At 40.9% G+C, this 15,431-nt stretch overlaps 1 protein-coding gene across 2 annotated transcripts in view; it reads right to left on the bottom strand.

Annotated features, from left to right (window-relative positions):
- The window catches only part of NPLOC4 (NPL4 homolog, ubiquitin recognition factor), a 58,706-nt gene that overhangs the window by 25,052 nt on the left and 18,223 nt on the right, over positions 1-15,431 (bottom strand). For both annotated transcript variants that reach the window (XM_063120082.1, XM_063120083.1), the window contains 3 exons: positions 8,085-8,171; positions 6,146-6,217; positions 3,690-3,816 (listed from right to left, as the gene is read on the bottom strand). In XM_063120082.1, coding sequence (XP_062976152.1) covers positions 3,690-3,816; positions 6,146-6,217; positions 8,085-8,171 — 286 coding nt within the window. The remainder of the gene's footprint in view (positions 1-3,689; positions 3,817-6,145; positions 6,218-8,084; positions 8,172-15,431) is intronic.

Genomic DNA, 15,431 nt, shown 5'->3' with positions numbered 1-15,431 from the left:
GAGATAGTTATTAAGGGATGTTATATTTTAATTCTGCAAATCATACATATACATTTATTTTATAGTCATAGTGGAAACCAAGTGTTTAAAGACCCACACTAGACAGTGATTTAACAGTACAAACATGTTGTTTGGAGTGAAATGTTGGAAAAGGCAATTTTCTGGGCTTCAGCTTCCATTCTCAACTCAGCAAAAACTCACAAAAATTAAAAGGCAAACAAATACATGAAAACATAGTCAGCCTAACTACTGCCTCCTCTCTCTGTCAGCTGAACAATTTGTTACTTGCAATCTAAGTTTTAAAGGATTTAAGAGGAAGTTGTAGGGTGACATCAATCACAAGTGGGCAAGTTTTACAGAAACCTGCTATGTTTTAAAGCCCTCTGGAAAGTCTATACCTTGGTGCTTAGGCCAAGGTAGCAATGCAAACATAATGATTACGTATTTAATATAAAATGCTACAAATTTATGCCTTATTCATTACTTTAACAGAAATGCTAAGCCATAGAAAGATGCTTCTTGGAAACAAAGTCCTGACCTTAGTATAAACTGATAGTTTGAACTTAAGGTTTTCCTCCTGTAGCACGTACCTATGCGCCCATGTGGTGGCCACATGTTGCAAAAATCTCCCGCAAACTCTGAGGGTTCTCAGTAATAGAAGCTCTCTCCACAGGAGGAGGATGGAATCACTTTTAATTACACACACTATGGGTAAATGGATATATTCATTTTATGCCTTAGCTTCTTGGGGCTGACACTTTTTGCAAGGCATTATATGGGTTACGTAACTACTTCTGAAAACTACTGTTCTAGATGCTGTTTCACTCCCTCAGAAAGAACAGACATGTAGCTTGGGGGTGCTCCTGGATTCATCATTGTCATTAGAGGCCCGAGTGGCTTCTGTGGCAAGGAATGCCTATTACCAACTCAGGTTGGTATGTGAGCTTTGCCCTTTGCTGGGAAGGGATAGCCTGGCCACTGTAATCCATGCATTGGAAACCTCACGTTTAGATTACTGCAATGTAGTTTATGTGGGACTGTCCACATGCTTGATTCAGAAGCTGCAGCTAGTGCAAAATGCACCAGCCAGGATGCCAAGTGGAGCATCTGGCTATGCACGTTTTACCCGGGTGTTGACACAACTGCACTGGTTACCTATTAGCTAACAAAGCCAAGTACAAGGTCTTTCTGAAAGAGTGCAACCCCATCGAAAAGTGATTTCATCCTCCACTTGTGGAGAGAGCTTCTATTACCGAGAAACTTCAGAGTTTGTAGCAGAGTTTTGCAACATGCAGCCACCATGTGGGCCCTTAGATATGAGCTGTCGTACTATTGGCATTTAAAGCCCTGAACAGTTTGGGACCAGGTTACCTGACAGATCGCAATCCCAAATACAAAGCAGTGTGATCATTAAGATAATTGGGAGAGGTTTCCTGGTTGTAACATAACCTGCAGATTGCCATCCCGTAGCAACTGAGAAGCAGGCCTTCTCTGTGGTGGCATCACCTTAAGGAATTATCTCCCCACAGGTATTTGGGAAGTGCCAATTGTAGCATGCTTTAGGTGCCAACTGAAGACCCATTTCTTTACCTTCCCTGGGTGAGTATGCTGCTTAGTTTTCTTGTAATTGGTTTTATATTTTTATTAATATTTTATATAAATGTTGTAGCAATTATTATATATTTTAACTGTATTTTAATGTATTTAATTTTCTTGTAAACTACCTAGAGATATTTTAAAATTTGGAATCCAAGCCATAGCGTTGTCTTCAATCTGAAAGTTGAAAGCGACTAAATGTTGGTACTAAGTACACTTGGTCTAAAAATGATTTTCTGAGGAACTAATCTTAATGTTATTACAGTAGGGGCGGTTTTATTGTTGTGTGTTCTTTTGGGAGGTTCCTTCTACAATTGAGGACCCAAAGGAATTAAATTTCTGTGAAACTTTTGAGCAGTTTGCTCCAGTTGTTGACCCAATAATCAACTTTCATGGCCTCTGATCACAAATTTTAATTAACAAGCCAGCAGTTGGTCTACCATTCGGCAGTTTCTCCTCATCTAGCAAAACCAGACGGTAAGCAGTTTAAAGTTATTAAAAATATAATCATAATCTACTGATTTAGCTTTTAAAGGTTCTATTTAGATGTCATATTCCTGAACCTCTAATCCATAATTTGGAGAAACAGGAACATACTATGGGCTTATGCACTGCCTTCCTCCTCTCCCACATGCGGTTTCCCCCTTCCTTTTCTGGTTTGCATACCTGTATTTTGCCACACATCTGAATTACCTCCAAACAGCTTGCCAACCCATACAAACTATGGTTTCAAATTATGGTTTGGAGACAATGACCTGGTTCGCATATTACAACAGCAAACCCTGGGTTAATTAACCCACAATTGGCGTAGATGTGGGCTGTGCCTGAGCCACTTCTGGTTTGTAACAACAACCTACGAAGGCTCCATTCATTGGTTGTTAGTGTGATGTCCAAACCTGGACACTATGATTTGTCTTGCATGTTAATGATGACCCATCAATTTAAAAACTGACAGCTTGTCATGTACGAGCAGGCTCACTGGCTCCCATGTACCTGCCTCTTCCACTTTATAGCATAACCCATGATTGGGTCCCTTCATAGATGGTGCACTGTGACATCCGAACCCAGAGTTGTTTAGGGGCTAAACAACCTAGTGGTTAACCCATGGTTTGTTGTAAGATTAACCGCTGGATTGTTTAACCCCTAAACAACCCAGTGGTCTGGGTTCGGATATCATGCTGCACAACCTACAAAGGAGGTGTTCATGGTTGTGTGGCTGTCATGTATGACAGGCCATTGGTTTTTAATTTAAACTGATGGATTGTCATTATGTAAGAATAATCTCTTTGGGTTATTTGTGGGTTAGACAACCCAAAGTTAACCCACGGTTTGTTCTTAAGTTAACTTTGAGTTGTTTAACCCACAAATAAACCAATATGTTTGGGTTTGGACATTATGCTAATAGCCAATTAATGGGGCATTTATAGCTGCAAACTGGAAGCTCCTTGGTACACACAGCACATCCCTGCAAACTGTGGGTTAATTAACCCACACTTAGTTGCCGAATGCCGCTATTACGTGTAAACAGCCTCAATACCTGGCTAGTGCTAAGCACAATATGCCCAATTGAGAGATGGTTTTGGGAAACCACCAAAAAGAAACCAGGAAAGGGAGGAGGGAATTCATATGTGAGAAAAGAGGAGCAGTCAACAAAGACACCTGAACTGAATCACTGACCCAGTTCAGACTATTAAACACCCCATGGTTGGGAACACGTGAGTGTAGTTTCCTGTTCCCAACTGCTCACCCACTTCCACTTTGCTAAACAACCAGGAACACGTTCCTGGGTAGCTTAGCAAACCAAAAGTGGGAGAGTGGTCAGGAGCCAGTACGCTCACTTATTTCCGAACAACCACAGTTTGTTAACTATGGGCTGTTGGTTGCATGCAAACCAGGTCACTGGCTTAAGTGTGCTCTGATATTTTTCCTACATTCAAAAGCTATAAAGAAACATGTCAAAATACAGAGCAAAACACAATCTGCTTTGCTTGATCAATCTCAATATCTGAAATATTTGAATATATTTTTTATTCCTACAGGGGGGAAACTCTTTAGGCAACTGAGAACAGGCTGCAATTTCATTTTATTTTTACCTGTAGCCACAACAGTGACAAACTTGGATCCAAAGTGACCATCTGGAGACAGGCGGCATATATTTGGCTGCTGATTCTGAAAATGCCCAGCTGTGATGCACTCTTCTGCGCTTAGGAAATATGCATCCTAAAGAGGGTAAGAAGATGAGACTAGTAAAAGACAGATCCACTGCACTGAACTACATTTCAGGAAACCAGTAATACTTTCTAAAATGAAGCATGGATTGGTAACTTCAAGGTATAGCACAGGCAACCATGCTGCAATATGACACAGAGCACTAGATAATTTGCATATCTCAACTGCACATTTTCACAAGGCACTAGTCCACACCTCTCCCCTGTGATGCCATCTGCATATCTCCATCATTTCCTGATGGAATTATGGAAGCATCAGATTAAGGGGATCTAAAGGCTTCTTTAGTATATAACCAAGTTCTGTGCTGTGTATAAAGTTTTAGTTTCAGCAAGCAATTCCTAGTATACTGGGGAAATCAAGCTCCGAAATGAGATTTTAAAAATGACAAATAAATCAGGCGTATTTATTTGGCTTCCGGTTACCGAACCTTTAGGACTAACTAAGGTTTATGATCTTACTCCAAAACTATGACAACTCCAAATTTATTGTTTTTAAGATTCATGGAAGCTTAGCTTTCCCGGAATCTAGCAAGAGTCCACATGCTGGGTGAGGGGTGGAGGGCAAGTATCCTGAAAGCCACATATGGTCTAAGGTCTTCATATTGCCTGCCTGTTCACATCTGGTAAATGTAAAGAATGAAAGGTGGCAGGACTAGGGCTGGGAGATAACCCAGTCAATGACTTTCTCAGAAAAGGTTAATTTCACCAATGTGTGCATCTTCTATAAACTGAAGAATGCAATAGGGGGGTACTTCATTGGCAGAATGCAGGTGGTTTGAGACTCTGGCTGAATCTCTCCCAATTTCATTGAGGTAGAGGTGGATGAAGAAAACAACCAATCTACGCTGTTCAGTTATGGACACAGAATACTGTCTAATTGGACAACTTCAGTATAAAATTGCAGAAGGCTCAGGGAAGGACAGTAAATGTGATAAAAGGTCCAAAAATAGGATGCAGAAGTGCAGGAAGAGAGCTAGACAGACATTAGCCTGCAGAAGGCAGAAGTGAACATTTATTTTCATATAGGTGGAATGCTGCTAGCTGCTAGACAGAAATGGACTGCAGAATAAGTGCCTGCTTTCTATGACTACAACTGTAGAAGCAGGCCCGAACTGAAAGATTAACTAAAGTATAGAGAAGAACTTCCATAAGTTTAGGTGGACAGCTGAACAAGCTACAAAGGGTTGTTAAGAAGTTCACATGGCTGGAAGCTTCTTTTTTTTTAAAGCAAGATGAATATAAGGGGTAATTTTGTAGTGCACCTTTGCCGTGTATCTAAGTGATCTAGAAAGATTGTCAAGCCGCTCCACACCCCACCCATAGGGAACTTCCATCATAAGCAATTCATGGCTAGTCTAAATTCCCTCTGGACTCATGAATTATTCCATTTATGATTGGCGTGGGCAGTTTCCTTTGGGTAGGGGCCATTTTGATGTTGGGCAACTGACTGGGGGTTGCATGTCCAAAAGGGGGCAGAACAAAAAAGAAAAAGAAAAGAAATGTTATTTATTTAATGTGCAGTTTATCTACCTTTTATCGATGAATGGTTTCCCTTTCCCTTTTACTTCCCTTACATTCCAATTTATTTCACCATCCCCAATCCTCCATCCACTTCCTTTGTCATCTAATCACTTTGGAGAATCACAGAATCATGATCACCAGAACCTCTATGGATACAAGCAGCTCTATGGCGCAAGAGGGCAACAGAGTGACCTCCTGCACCATAGAGCTCTATAAGAGCGCAGAGCAGAGTGTCTCTCACAGGCTTCCTGTGAGAAGGAGAGCAAGGGAGATCTCCAGCTACTTTTTGTTCAGTTGTAAAAGGTACCTTTTTTTATTGTGAAAAAGCAGTGATTTTCCTGGGGTGTGTCTGGAGTGGAGAGGAGCCAAGCGCAGTAGCCCCAAACCAGAGGTGGCAACTACTACTACAGCTACACTTAATACAAGGGGGCTGTGGGGAGGAGGGAAAAGAGAGAGGGGGGCAGCACAAAATAGAGGCAGAATCGACAGTGGCTGCTTCTTGTATCTGGGGGCGCTTGGGGGAGAGAGAAGGCTGCCGGAGCTGCTGCTGGTTTTCAAAGAAAGTCACAGCTACACTGGCAAGGACAAAAAGCACACTGGTTGGGAGCACCAGAAATTCTGTAGCAATTCCACAGCGCCCCAGGAGGACCCTTTTGGGGCCACAAGAAAAGCCTTCGGGGGGGCTGCATGTGACCCACCCCTGCTTAGTAGCAAGGCTTTAGTTCACACACATTATTTCCTCCAAAAGGGTTTTGTCAGCAAATACAAGAGGACAAGGACCCCAAATGCTTGCTTCTTACCTTGTTCCGGCTGTACCGGACAGTCCCCTTCCGCGTATCCTCTGAGACCAGATCCGTGAATATCCAGCCAACCTTAAAACACAATGTTTGTTTTCATTTTCCTGTCTAATTTTTTTTTTTTACCCTTTCCCCACTGGTACAAAATGTTCTTGGCTGCATGAATCTCTTTGACAAAGCCTGCTCAACAACAGCCTGAAGAAAATTACTTCCGCAGCTGTGCAGAGCTCATTTGAATACAATTTACACATTTGCAGAACCAGCTGGTGAAACCTGCACGTTTATGTCCCGTTGTGGAAAGATCTGGAGACTGCAGGGTTCCCCCTTCCCACAAAAAGACATTTACTTTTCTCTGTTCACACTGCAGCGTCAGGAACAATGCACAGAATTGCTCTCAAGATCTTAGCTTTCTATGCTAGCTAATAGAAAAGGAAACATTTTCCCACTCAAATTTCATCTTTCCTGAATCCCATTTGATCTTGCTGAAATAATTCTCCCAAACCAGTTTGAAATGTAGATGCATATTCAAATACTTTCCTATATTTAGCTTGACATTCAAGTGTTCAGTACTTGTCCAGAAAATACTACTGTTATGCTTGCAACAAGCTAACACAGGTGTATGAAGTGACTAGGGGTCATTTGTATAGCAAAATAGCCTTAGCAGAACTAGAGAAAAAAGAAGAGTAGATTCAAACAAAACTAAAACATTCTGTGTATTAGACACATATGTTACGTAAGGCAGAATATTCATTAATCTGGGTTTAATCACTCTTCCCAAACCTAGTGCCCCCCCCCAGATGTATTGAACAACAAGTCCCATCACTCCTAACAGCATGAATCACCATGCTGGCTAGGGATAATGAGAGCTGAAGTCCAACATATCTGGAAGGCACCAGATTAGGAAAGAGTGATTAAACCCAAATTAATTAATATTCTGCCCTGTGTAACTCACTGACCTGAAGCTTGAATATATTCAACTTTAGAGGGGGAGAAAATCAACGTATTTCATTCCTTTATTTTGGTAACACAAGCAATGCCTTCATATAGGTAAGAAAATAAAGTATGGATTTGAAAGGCATCTGCAGGAAGATGGCTCCAGAATCAACATGTCTATTAAATGACAGACAGTTTCCACATAAGACAAAATCAAGATCCAGGAGATGAAATCTGTTCCATCTCAGTCCTATCAGAAAAGCATAGCTGAGGCAGTGTGCTCAGCAAAGGCTGCCAACGGCTACTAGTCATGATGGCTATGGGCTACCTCTAGTATCAGAGGCAGTAAGCCTATATACACCGGTTGCTGGGGAACATGGGTGGGAGGATGCTTTTGCACGTGTCCTGCTTTGTTGATCCCTAGCCGACAGTGTGAACAAAATGCTGGACTAGATGGACCCTTGGTCTGATCCAGTATGGCTCTTATGTTCAAAGATTCCTATTTCACTTGCTCTCCTAACAAACAAAAGCATTTGTGAATGTGAACACATCTATATTTTCTTTGTTCCACTGGTAAAATTGGTATGGTTGTCTGGTCTGGACAGATCTGAACAGTAAAGTCAAACTGTGGCTGGGTTCAGACAACACAGTGGTATATAAGTACCAAGAAGGGCAGGGTTTGTTTCCTATAATCTTCTAAGACATTTTGGCTAATCTTTAGGACCACAGACTACCCATCCGAGAGTAATGGTCTTTCAAACAATGATAGTGTAGCATGGCTGGTCAACCGGTACCTTGCTGTTTCATAACTAAGCAAGATGACAAGAAGGACTGCACAGGTTAGAAAACCTTCAATCCAGTCTGAGTGGCCAAAAGCTACTATTATTAGGTTGCAATTAACTAGATCCAAAAAGTCTGCCAACCATGATTTAACGGACATCCAGTAAGACACCTTCCAGTCCAACACAGAGTATTTGCCAGATATGCTGGCCCAAACACAGTTTCATACCTTCCTCAGGCCAAGCTTGGCAGCAATCTCATCCACAATCTCTGCTTTTGAGTCTTCTAGGAGCTCCAGACTGTTTTGTGTACCGATCTGAAAAGAAAAGAGTGGCATCAGAAGACAGTATGTAAACAGGGGTGGCTATTTAGCATCCTGAGAAAATAAAGGTTTCATTTTCAAAATAATGAGCCTTACCAGAAGAATGAGAATTAACAAACTGCACTGTCCCATTTACTGTAGTTACACTAACACGCATGACCAAGAAGGCGGCTATTTAATACTGCATCTATTTAGTATTTATTTAAAAGCACTAATGTGTTATGCTTTCCTGCTCGGACTCAGTCATTACTGTCAAGAAGCTTATACTTTCCAATAGTGTTGAAATCCCCTAGAGCAAGGCAGAAATGAGACATTTTAAAACAAAACTCATTACAAACCACAAACAAACTTTGTGACTTGGCAATTATATAAAGTCTCATAACATTGCCAATTTTACCCTAGTCATCACAGTGTGTGTGTTTTTAATTGGTTTTGTGTTCCTCACACAATACAAAACTAGTCTAACAATGCAGGGCTCCCAGGAATAGCTTTAAGATAGTTGAACATAAAGGTATGGTAAGATGTCAATCACCTTTAAGTTAAGCAAAATGACCCTCAACTTTTTGCCCACTTGCCTCTGATTTATTGATTTTTTACCCACCCAAGCCCATCCTTCCCAACTTAGCTCTTGCATCTTCTTCTGTCTTGTCCTTACCTTCCTGCTTATCTGACTGAAAAGAAGAGGAAGCCTCTTTTCCTCCCAAATGTTTTGTGCCACCCAATGGGATGATATACCTGCTTCTCAAAACTAGGTTTGATTCAAATTATAATTATCATTCATTCCTATTATTTTTTATTTATTGTTACAGATAATGAAATATCTTCATAAACTTCTGATAGGCAAATCATTATCATCATAAATAACTAATTTATAGAAGTATAAAATATGGGAAAGCATTCAAAAGAATTAATCTCAAGAGTGTTTGGGCTTCTCATATGACCAGCCTTCCCTAACCTGGTGCACTCCAGATGTTGGACTACAACTTCCATCCTCGCCAGGCAGCACAGCCATTAGTCATACTAGTTTGGACTATGAGGATAGTAATGCAACATGTCTGGAGGGCACCAGGTTCGGGGTGGCTGCCCTTGGCTGTGGAATATAAGGCATTTACACTTTGAGAGGCAGAGTTTTCCCATGGATATGCCGAGTAAAAAAGGAGGGATGATCACAATACGTAAAACTTGATCTATGCATGCAGCAGAATGAGACCTCAGACTGGATGGTAGTGGAAACTTGTTTTGAATTCTTCCCTAAGTAAATAATTTACCTCCACAAGTAAATAATTAGCTTAACAGGGAGGAAGCGCAACCTGTTATTTGCTGTGGTGGTTTTCTACTTTCAGACAGGTTTTTTGGTGATGGTTGTTGCTTTTAATGCAGGGCGACATTTTTTAAAAAATGTTACATTCCACCTGCATTACGAATTGAAACTATCCCTTCTAGTGCCTCAGAACTCCACCATCTCATTCTGCTGCACACATAGACCAGGCTTCAGCTATACTGGACAAAAGCTGTCTTTGCACCTGCCTAGCCTTCTCTCTTTCACAAAGAATGAACTCACATCTAGCTGCAGCTTCCAATGTTGATTGTTTTTACACCGCTGCATTTTCCATCTTAAGATTTCTCATTGGGGAAACAGATGCATTAACTCAGTGGTTCCCAATTAGCTAAGTACTGCGGACCCCTTGTTTTTCAAATGCCAAGCCATGGACCCCCTACTTTTGAAAAAAATGTTATTTCTATGGTAGTTACCTGTGCGAAGCAATTTTTTGGAGAAAATAAGGGGTAGCCCCCAATATACAAAGGATTTTAGGTATACCTAAAAACAGACCATAAAATTTGTGATATTTGAGATATTACCATGCAAAAATGACAATGATTTAGTTAGGAATATAAAGACGAATTTAACTTTACTAACGTCTAGTTTACAATTGAACAAATTATGACATGTCTAGCAGCTACTAAACCTAAATGTGATGAGAGAAACCATGCCTCTTTTTGTCCTGAACAATCCCTTCCACATCTGGTTCGATATTTCCTACTTTTAATCTCAAATCTGGATCAACATCGGGCCGATTTCTAGTCTTGTTCTTCATATAACAAAATGTCAAAAATGTTTGTTCACAAAGATATGTGGAACAAAAGGGAACTGGATGTTTCAAAGCTTTTTCACCTAACTTCTTATAATCAGGAAAAACCTTCACCCAGAATTGGTCCAGTCTATATTCTTTGAAAAATGATTTCAATGAACCATCACAAGTCACGTCAACAAGTACATCTTGCTCTTCTGTAGATAGAGTTGTTAGTTGTACATCACCACATTCAAAAGGATTCCTTATCCATGAGTTTTCAGGATTAGGTGCAGGGAAGTAATTTCTGAAGCTAGTTGCAGGTGCTCAGTGATGTTATATTTTACTTCTGGTAGGAATTCGTCGTCAGTGGACTCCAGAAATGAATGAATACGTGAATGGTGCCATGGAGCCCCTGAGTGGGTTATGCGGACCCCCTGGGGACCACCAATTGGGAACCACTGCATTAACTGAAACAGCATCACACCTAACGTGTAAGAATATGGATGAACTAAATCAAGGACTTCTCAGTTCTACTGTCCATTAAAAGTTACTGACATCTGCATTTGGCAAAATCAGCAGGGATGCTGAAGGCGCACAAGGATGCCAAGGAACACAGTGCCTCTTACCAATCATAGCAATATGGCTTGCATCAATCCCAAACTCAATGCTCTTTATTCTTAGAGTTCTAGTGACAGTATATTTGCGAATCCCAAGTCTTAAGGGCAACCGCAGACACTATCTATTTATCTTGGACTGAATAGGCTTCAGAGTAGATCTGATAAATCAGATAGGAGCCAAGAAGCCAGAGGACAAACTCTCTAGCACTGCTGCATGGTGATTTCTATGCACATTATGATGCAATATCAAAACACAGAAGTTGGCAAGAGATCAAAGGCATCAACACTTAACTTCCTGGTGTGCAGAGGATTTAAGGGAGCTGATGTAAGTTTACTTTGCAACTTAACAGAAACTCATGAATCTTGCCTCTGAGCAGATATAAGTTATATATCTGAGTTATAGTAAAATATTACTGTTTGCATGTCCCAAGTCACCTACTAACACACATACATTTTTATATATATAAGCAAGCAGCTGCCAACCAATGGCTGAACATACTGAGCAAAACCTGCAGGAGACTCTCCCACACTTTTCAATAGGAGCTCTCCATCAATATTTCCAAGGCCAATCTGTGTGGCTGAATGTAGTAGGGGTAGATATGTATAAGAGAAGGAGTAACAACAAGGATGATCAACCATTAAAGAGGATTGTCACAACTCTCCATTATTTGCAACTTTCAAATCCAGAGATGTCTTTTTAAAACAAATGCTTAACCAACTACAAAACAGTTAGCTTTAATGCAGTACATCAGTCTGCATTACAAGAGGTTTTCCAACCCTGGGTTACATAAATCTACTTATCTCTTTACCAGTGATGAGTGCCCCTTCCCCATATTGGGATTATACTCCTATTTATTTTATTTTATTTATTAGATTTTATTTGTTTTTTAGTGTGGTTTACAATCATAAAACCAAAATAACCAAAAGTAAATAAATAAATAAAAATATAATAATACAAGTACCAAAATAATACAATATTAAACATCAACAACTTTAAAAGATATTAAAAACATTGAGGAGCCAGCAGTAAAATTAATAAAGCAAGAGATTAAAGATTGAGCGCCTGTTTAAAGAGGAAAGTGTTAACCTGGCATCTACATGTATACAGTGAAGGCACTGGGTGGATCTCCCTGGGAAGGGCATTCCATACAGAGAAGGCTCGTCTTCTGGCAGCCATTCATCATCCCATTGTGAGTGGTGGCACAAAGAGAAGAGCCTCCAAAGACAATCCTGGCAATCAGGTAGGAACATGCGGGAAAGTCTACACCTTAGGTAGATTGGTCTTAAGCCATTTAGGGCTTTAAAACACCAACACTTTGAATCTGGCCCAGAAAGTGACTGGCAACCACTGTAGTAGACACAGAACTGGAGTAATATGATCAAAATGGCCAATCCCAATAAGCAGCCTCATTGCTCTAGGAAGGCAAAGGTACTCTCTCTCCCTTGCAAGTTGCATTTGCAAGAAGCCATCAACGGTGACTTACTGCTGTTTCCTGCAAAATAACACGTACCCCTTTCTTCAGCTTGGAGAAAAGAAGTGAGAGTCTCCTTCCTTTCCTATTCAGTTTTTGCTGGAAACAGCAGCAAGGTGCTGCTAGAGCTTGCTGCAAAAGGCTAACTCACTGGAGCAAAGCTGTCTTTCCTTTCTTCCAAGAACAAAGAAGAAAAGAAATATGGCTTCTGTTCTGCCAGTTGGGCTTTTGGAAGAAGCGCTAACAGTGCCTCCCACAAAATCCCAACAGGACAGGCAAGAAAACCTTTATTTCCTCCGTACAGGCTCAAGTAGGGGGTCAGAAGAAGACATAGTTCCGCTCCCTTCCTATTTGTTTTTTTGGAGGAGGCAGCAGCAGTGACACACAGCTTGTTACAGGAGAAAATACCTGTCTCCCCCTTACACACCTCTGCCCTATCATTCTATGTACAGCAGAGGTATTTTGGCCTACAGCTCCCATTAGCTATGCTGGCTAGGGCTGCTGGGAATTGTAGGCCAAAACATTTGGCGGGCCATAAACTGCCCACCCCTGATGAAGAGGGGAAAGACAACTTATTTCAATTCCATTGGACTTCTGAAGGAGGCAGCAGCAGTGAGCGCAGCTTTCAGCTTTTGCGAAGTCCAGCACTAGGCACAAACACCCTTCCTCAAGTTCTCTGCAAATGTCACAGGGTGCAGGAAAGGGTGGGGCTGGAGTCAGTCATAAAAAAATGGGTTTGGCTAGTAAGCCAAACTACAGTTTATAGACCACTGGTCCAGCCAGACTTCCATATCCTTTCTTCACTTGATCTACAAATCTATGAATCTGTATAAAATTTCCATTGTAACAATTACTATAAAGACTAGAGTTGTAATTTTCTTTAACATTCATCTCACAATCATATTCAGCTATAACTTGCAGATTTGGTATTCAGTGACTAGTGCCACCTAGTGACTTAATATGACCTTACAGCTTCAAAGAAAATCCAATCCACCAGAAGCTTTTAACACCAGAGATCCCAAAAATACACAGGGCCTCTCTACATTTACATGTTTAGATGTACACTACACCTAAAAATGCAAAATATGAATGTGACAAATAGTTGCTTGAAAATATTATAAATATAGATATATTTATCAGAGTACTAAGACTGGCTGAGACTCCCCATTGAAGGTACACAGAGTAACAAACCTATTTACTAAGCATATTTCAATTACGCCAAGCATTTCACAGACATTTTCTTCATAACCTTTATAACTGCTCTACAAAGTAGACAAATGTTCTCACCACTGCATACAGACTCTTTGCATGCAAATCGTGGGTTTGGAGACAAAACGTTATAGCGGCAAATTGTGTGCTGGGTGTGTTCCACAGCCTTTTTGAATACCCAACCCCAGACTGGGGGTTGCTACATGATGTTGCTACCTAAACACTACAGGTTAACTGTGGGTTAAACAACCCACAGTTAACCTAACTACTATGAACACCGGGTCATAGCAGGTGGGGTGGCTCAGGCTGATACACCATGATTTGCTTTGAGCTAGTATGTACGTTTACGGCTCAGGAACATTTTGAACTAGGAACTCCCAGGCTCACAGCACCACCCCCTACCCACCACATCATAAGTACCTATTTGTTAACCTTCAACGTCTGTGTCTAAGAAGGGGAGGGACTAGGCAGAGAAGGATTTTTTTTTACAGAAAAAAACTAGGAGTTGGAATGTTGCCCACTGCCCTCCCCCACACAAAAACAAAAAAAACATGGATTGTGCATGCATACTTTCCTCATGCCACAAGTGCTTTGGAAACTGGTTCAGGAGCCTAGGTCACCTGAACATGCTCATCTGACCTCATCTCCAAAACCAATAACCAGGGGTGTATGTGTGTGATTGGGTCTTTAAGTAACTGTGACAACTTTCTTTGAGCCTAATTCCTCCCACCCCCACACATCCCACCACTACCACCAGCACTATCATCATCTTAGGGTGAAGGACACTGAGCATCAAGTGACTATGTGTGCAAGGGGCTGCGTTCACAGCAAGGTCTCTGAGCCTAGTCTCTTCTCTCATTGTCTTGGGGTAAGACAATGAGGCAAGACGCTAAGCCTGCTGAGAAGGGGGCAAAGGGGCAGAAGGGCAAGGAATTCATTATTCCTTTGCACGTGTCCCTTCACACACACATATACCCAATTCCTTGCAGATTGCTTTATTTACAAAACAGGAAGATGATAGAAATATCTATCATTGAGGTTTATGGGGGTATATTGCAAAAAGTAGCTTTAACACAAAATAAGTCTCCTGAATGCAAATGATCACTTCAAGAATCATTGGGAAAGGTTCTCACTTATGAGCATAGTCCTTTTGGGCATCCATTAAACCCAGTATTCAGTCTCCGAGAGCGAGTGCTGCCAAACTTCAGTTGTTTGAAGCTCAAAACAGTCATATTCACTGTGGGATGGTATAACGAAAGCCACTAGCATAGAGACACTGATAGGTGCTTCAGGTATTACTATTGAGCAGCGACAGAGGATACACAAAAGTCTCAATTCTACTTTTCATGCTTCTTGTGTAACTTGCAAAATGGCAACTCATACTATCTTTCCCATGGTGATAAGTTATAAACGAACATAATAGAAGGAAGATGCACAAGGCACTTGTACATCATCTTATTGTCACTTATCTGCAATGCCTGAAACAGCTCTAAATGAGGCTGTCATACCCCATCTCAGCAAAGAACAGATGACAGTTCTGTTAACTATCTGATATTCAGCATAACTGCTAAGCTTTCAGTAGCAGAAACTACAGTCTTGGTGAAAAAAAACTTTCTCTCAAACTTGTTCAAATAAAAATAATAATTTAATTTGATAGGATGTAATTGGAATGTTTATTTATTTTGACATATTTATGAACTGCTCCTTGGCCTGCTCAAGGAGATATACAAAACTCAAACAAAAACTGCAATGAAACTGCATAAAAGGTTACACTTCCAGGTGCACGAGGCCACTATTCTGCCTGATCAAATGCACTTAAGAATTAAGCCCACTGAGTTCTATGAAGCATATTCCAGATAACTGTCCATAAGATCACAGCCACTA

This window comes from Elgaria multicarinata, chromosome 3 (genome assembly GCF_023053635.1).
Source record: "Elgaria multicarinata webbii isolate HBS135686 ecotype San Diego chromosome 3, rElgMul1.1.pri, whole genome shotgun sequence".
Lineage (NCBI taxonomy): Eukaryota > Metazoa > Chordata > Lepidosauria > Squamata > Anguidae > Elgaria > Elgaria multicarinata.
This window is presented reverse-complemented; position numbering and strand designations above follow the sequence as displayed.